Consider the following 3,852-nt stretch of genomic DNA (forward strand, 5'->3'; position numbering starts at 1 on the left):
TATATATATATATGTGTGTGTGTGTGCGTGTATATGAAACAAAATGGGGGAGGGGACTAAAAAGTTTGATTTTCTCAAACAAATGTTTTAAAAATGACAACAAATTCAATAAAATTACAACATAGCAAGGCAGCTACGTAAGACTCATGAACATGTTTAAGTCATGAGGACATGCACCTTTTTTTCCAACTGAAATTCTTTCAAAATGACCCTCTCAAAAATGGGAAAATAAAAAAAGAATGCCAGACACWCCATGCTGCTTTCTGAGACAGTCTCAAGCCATTAAACTACTGAAATGACTAGCATGAGGCCAAGAGGCTAGCTGACCCTTGTGCTGGTTATAGTTCAGAGGTCATGACAAAGGCCAGAGGCCACATTTCTTTGGTGGATTTCAGGCCTTGAGCTCAACTCCAGATTTATTCCTTTTACAAGGCATGCCACGAACCTTTTAAAGACATCACTTCTTCTTATTTTCCCTTTGAAGAAAAAGYGATTTTGTTTTTAAGAGATTGGGTGGGGAGGGGAATAAAATGAGAATGAAGAATGGTGATGCTCAAAATGCCTTCCACAATCACGAGAAGCCATTCCTAAAAAGAACAGACAGARCTGAATTTAGAGTAAGGACATTTTCTCAGCTGTGTGGAATCCAAAAACGTGGACTTCTTAATTCATAAAATCCATTTGCTTAAACATTTTCTGCCTCTGAACTCTCACATCTGGTGCTGTGGAAGACAAACTCTGCCAGCTTTACACCCAATATGGCAGTTTGCTAGATTTTAAATTTCCTCTATTTATGCGCTTTTATCCTTTGTGTGATCATAATACTGTATATGTGTCTAGACAACATTTTCTTTAAAAATGTGCWGCTTTAACACTTGGTTTTGTTTACCTTCTTTTTTTTTCTTTTCTATTATTCGTTTTGGTATCTACAGAAGATGAAAGTTCAGGCACGCCGTACCACCGTGAGAGGCGCAATGCCATCAGTTCCCAGGCTCAAGCGCCCAGTGCTCGTGACAGGAGCGTAAACGAAGAACCCTCCACCTCCACGGAGGAACACCCGTCCCTGCTCAAGAAGGAGCTGCACGGCTCCCTGCCTCATCTGACCGAGCATGCCCTGCCGTACAGGGGCACGCTGTTTGCTACGAACCCTCGCAACGGCTACCTAGACTCACACTATCGTAAGTGCACGAGCTACAAATGTTWAAGCCACASTTCAGAGCCTTTAAAGTGAGGYTTTGTGGAGAGGTAATGAACACKTAATATCTTACCTGTTGAAGATAGCGTTTTGAGCMATAGCCTGAGCTAATGGGCAACTTTTATTTGCAAAACCTCACAGTGGTTTATACAAATGCTGTTTTATAAACCGTCAGTTTTGCATTACACACTTATTCCAGCAGAAATATTCCTATTGGTCCTGTTGGGACTAGCATTAGCTTGTCAGTCCGGTCAAAGCTAAACTCTGTTTCTTTAAACTGAGGCCGTTCAAATCTACAACAGATAAGTTATGAATTAGTCATAACCTTTTCCACAGACACTCTCTTCAGAAGATCTGATCTCTCCCTCTCTCTCCAAGAACCTCTAAGTTAATCTTTTAAAGTTAAGAAACTTCACAGCTCAAGGACATGTTTGTAACGCTCCGAATGCTGAGGCCAGCTTTGCTTCTTTACTGTAGGTGAGAGGTACGACTGTTAGATGGCTGATTAAGTCTGACAGATTAGGCCTTCTCTTAGACTCGCACGGACACACACTTGTGAACACACACACACACATGCTCACTTGTCTTGTTTTGTGCCTGGGAAGTTAGTATGGGGAACGGGCTGGCGTAGCTTCTTAATTCCCTCATTAGGGGCCTGTCTGAACACAGTACTCCACTTTCTCTCATCAACACACACTTCAAAGCCCCAAAGCAGCACCAAGTCAAACCTCACCACCCCCCCCTTACTCTGCCTTGCTCTCTCTCTCCGTGGGACTCGGAGGCTTTGTGAGAGAAAGAGAAGGAGACTAAAAGAGATGAAGCCCTGGAGAGTGAAGTGAGGGAAGAGCCGTGGCTCCATCGAGAAGGTGGAGATAATTTGTAACAAAGGTGAGGTAAACAGTAGTTGCTGGATAAAAATGAAGCCGTGTGTGCACGTTAGAAGAAAGAACAGAGGAAAGGTGTTTTAAGAGGCTGGTTAGGAGGTTAATTTGGCAGTCGCTGTAGCCGGGACTTTGCCTCAAGATGAAGATTTGATGTGATAGCTTGTTTTGTTTGGTTATTTTTCTGTTGAATTGGGGCGGCCACAGTCTTGACAGGAGAATTTTAAAAGCACTGGCAATAATGAAAACTCCACTGGACCCCAGCCGTGTACTGTAACTCTTATTTATTTAGCCACTTCATTAACTACTGCTCCCCTGTGCTTGGGTGCCTGAGACACACCAAGGTGCCTCTTTAAGGGAAAGGTTACTTAAAACCAGGCGATGGTRCCGTGGACAGGAGCCTTGAGGGCAGAACATTACTGCGCATTACATCCTGACCTAACTCAGCAGCACTGCCACTTCTCATTTTATGTATGTGTGTGGGTACGTGTGAAGGAGCCCTGGTGGTTCCAGACCGCTGCAGCCGCGGGGGGTTGGGGGGTGGAGGTCACGCCGAGGCTTGGGGGTCATGCGGAAAAGTCACAGTTGAAATGGAGAGTTCAAAAGAAGCATAAAAAGTCAAAAGGCCCAAAGAGCTTTAAGAGTATTTCTTTGTACCCTGAGACCAAAGGGGCTTGATGACAGCAGTCATATGAAGCAGCGTATGGAATCATGTTGCTTTTAAAAGAAGCCAGAACTTCACATAGATTTCTTCTTCCGTTACAGCAGAAGTGTGATGTTTCCCAGTTTCATGGTCGTAAATAATTCAATTTACTTTCAACCAACTCAGTGCAGATGAAAGTTCTTGGTTGTAGGGTTACCAATGTGAATWATGTTCAACTTGCACACTTTTTTAAAAACACTTTTGTTTGCAGGTAGGATGCAGAACCCAAATGACATGCTGTTAGTTTTCAATTTGACATTAAAACCTATATTTAGGCTTCAGAACAGATTCTGGACAGTACTGTTTCTAGAATAGTACCAACTGTCCTATCGTACAACATCCTACAAACAGCTTGAACAGAAATATGGTTTTATGGGCTTTAAAAAATCCAGTGACGCTGGCTCCATGACTTAGCCTCATAAACATTTATAAATAAACTGTTGTGAATGTAGTATCTTCAAGTTATCATTTTGAACAGGTCGCAGTAAACCTTATGGATCTTCATATGGCAAGAAAAGACTGAGATCTAATAAAAAGTTTTCAGTTTCAAAGACTAATAAATTGTCATAATTAGCTTTAAAGTTAATAGCACCAAAGGCCTATAATCAAAAATAACACCCATGAGGCTGGAAAGAACTCAAATTCATCTCAAAATTGGAAAGTCTGAATGGCCTCTAGTGTTTTTCATTGATGCTCCTCTGATCTTTTTCTGTGCACAGGAAGACTTATGATCTGAGATGAGAGCATCGCTGTGTAAAATACCTCCTACTGGACCCAGGTGCTGAAGACATGGGGTATCCCATGGCGGTCCCATTCTGTCTGATTAAACCAAGTACCAGAGCTCAATCCCTCTGGGCTTAGCCGGTCTGAGGGTCAGCAGAACGAAAGGGGTCCCCTTAAACCTCCTCTCCCCCTACTTCCTTCAGCTGCTTTGAACCAGAAGCCTGTAGCGTCTGTCGCCACTCCTGCACCACAAGGTGTAAAAAGCCACTGGCTTCTGTTCTGCTTTCTGCTTCCAAACACAATTGAGCACACACACACACACACACACACACACACACACACACACACAC

The 3,852-nt window shown here is 43.0% G+C and overlaps 1 protein-coding gene across 1 annotated transcript in view; it reads left to right on the forward strand.

Moving 5' to 3' along the window:
• The window catches only part of LOC106517492 (transcriptional activator GLI3), a gene marked incomplete at its 3' end in the record, with an annotated part of 48,153 nt that overhangs the window by 25,473 nt on the left and 18,828 nt on the right, over positions 1 to 3,852 (forward strand). Inside the window, 1 exon segment of the mRNA XM_014008365.1 lies at positions 933 to 1,178. Within this exon segment, the coding sequence (XP_013863819.1) occupies positions 933 to 1,178 (246 nt within the window).

This window comes from Austrofundulus limnaeus, unplaced genomic scaffold (assembly GCF_001266775.1).
Source record: "Austrofundulus limnaeus strain Quisiro unplaced genomic scaffold, Austrofundulus_limnaeus-1.0 Scaffold49, whole genome shotgun sequence".
Classification (NCBI taxonomy): Eukaryota; Metazoa; Chordata; class Actinopteri; order Cyprinodontiformes; family Rivulidae; genus Austrofundulus; species Austrofundulus limnaeus.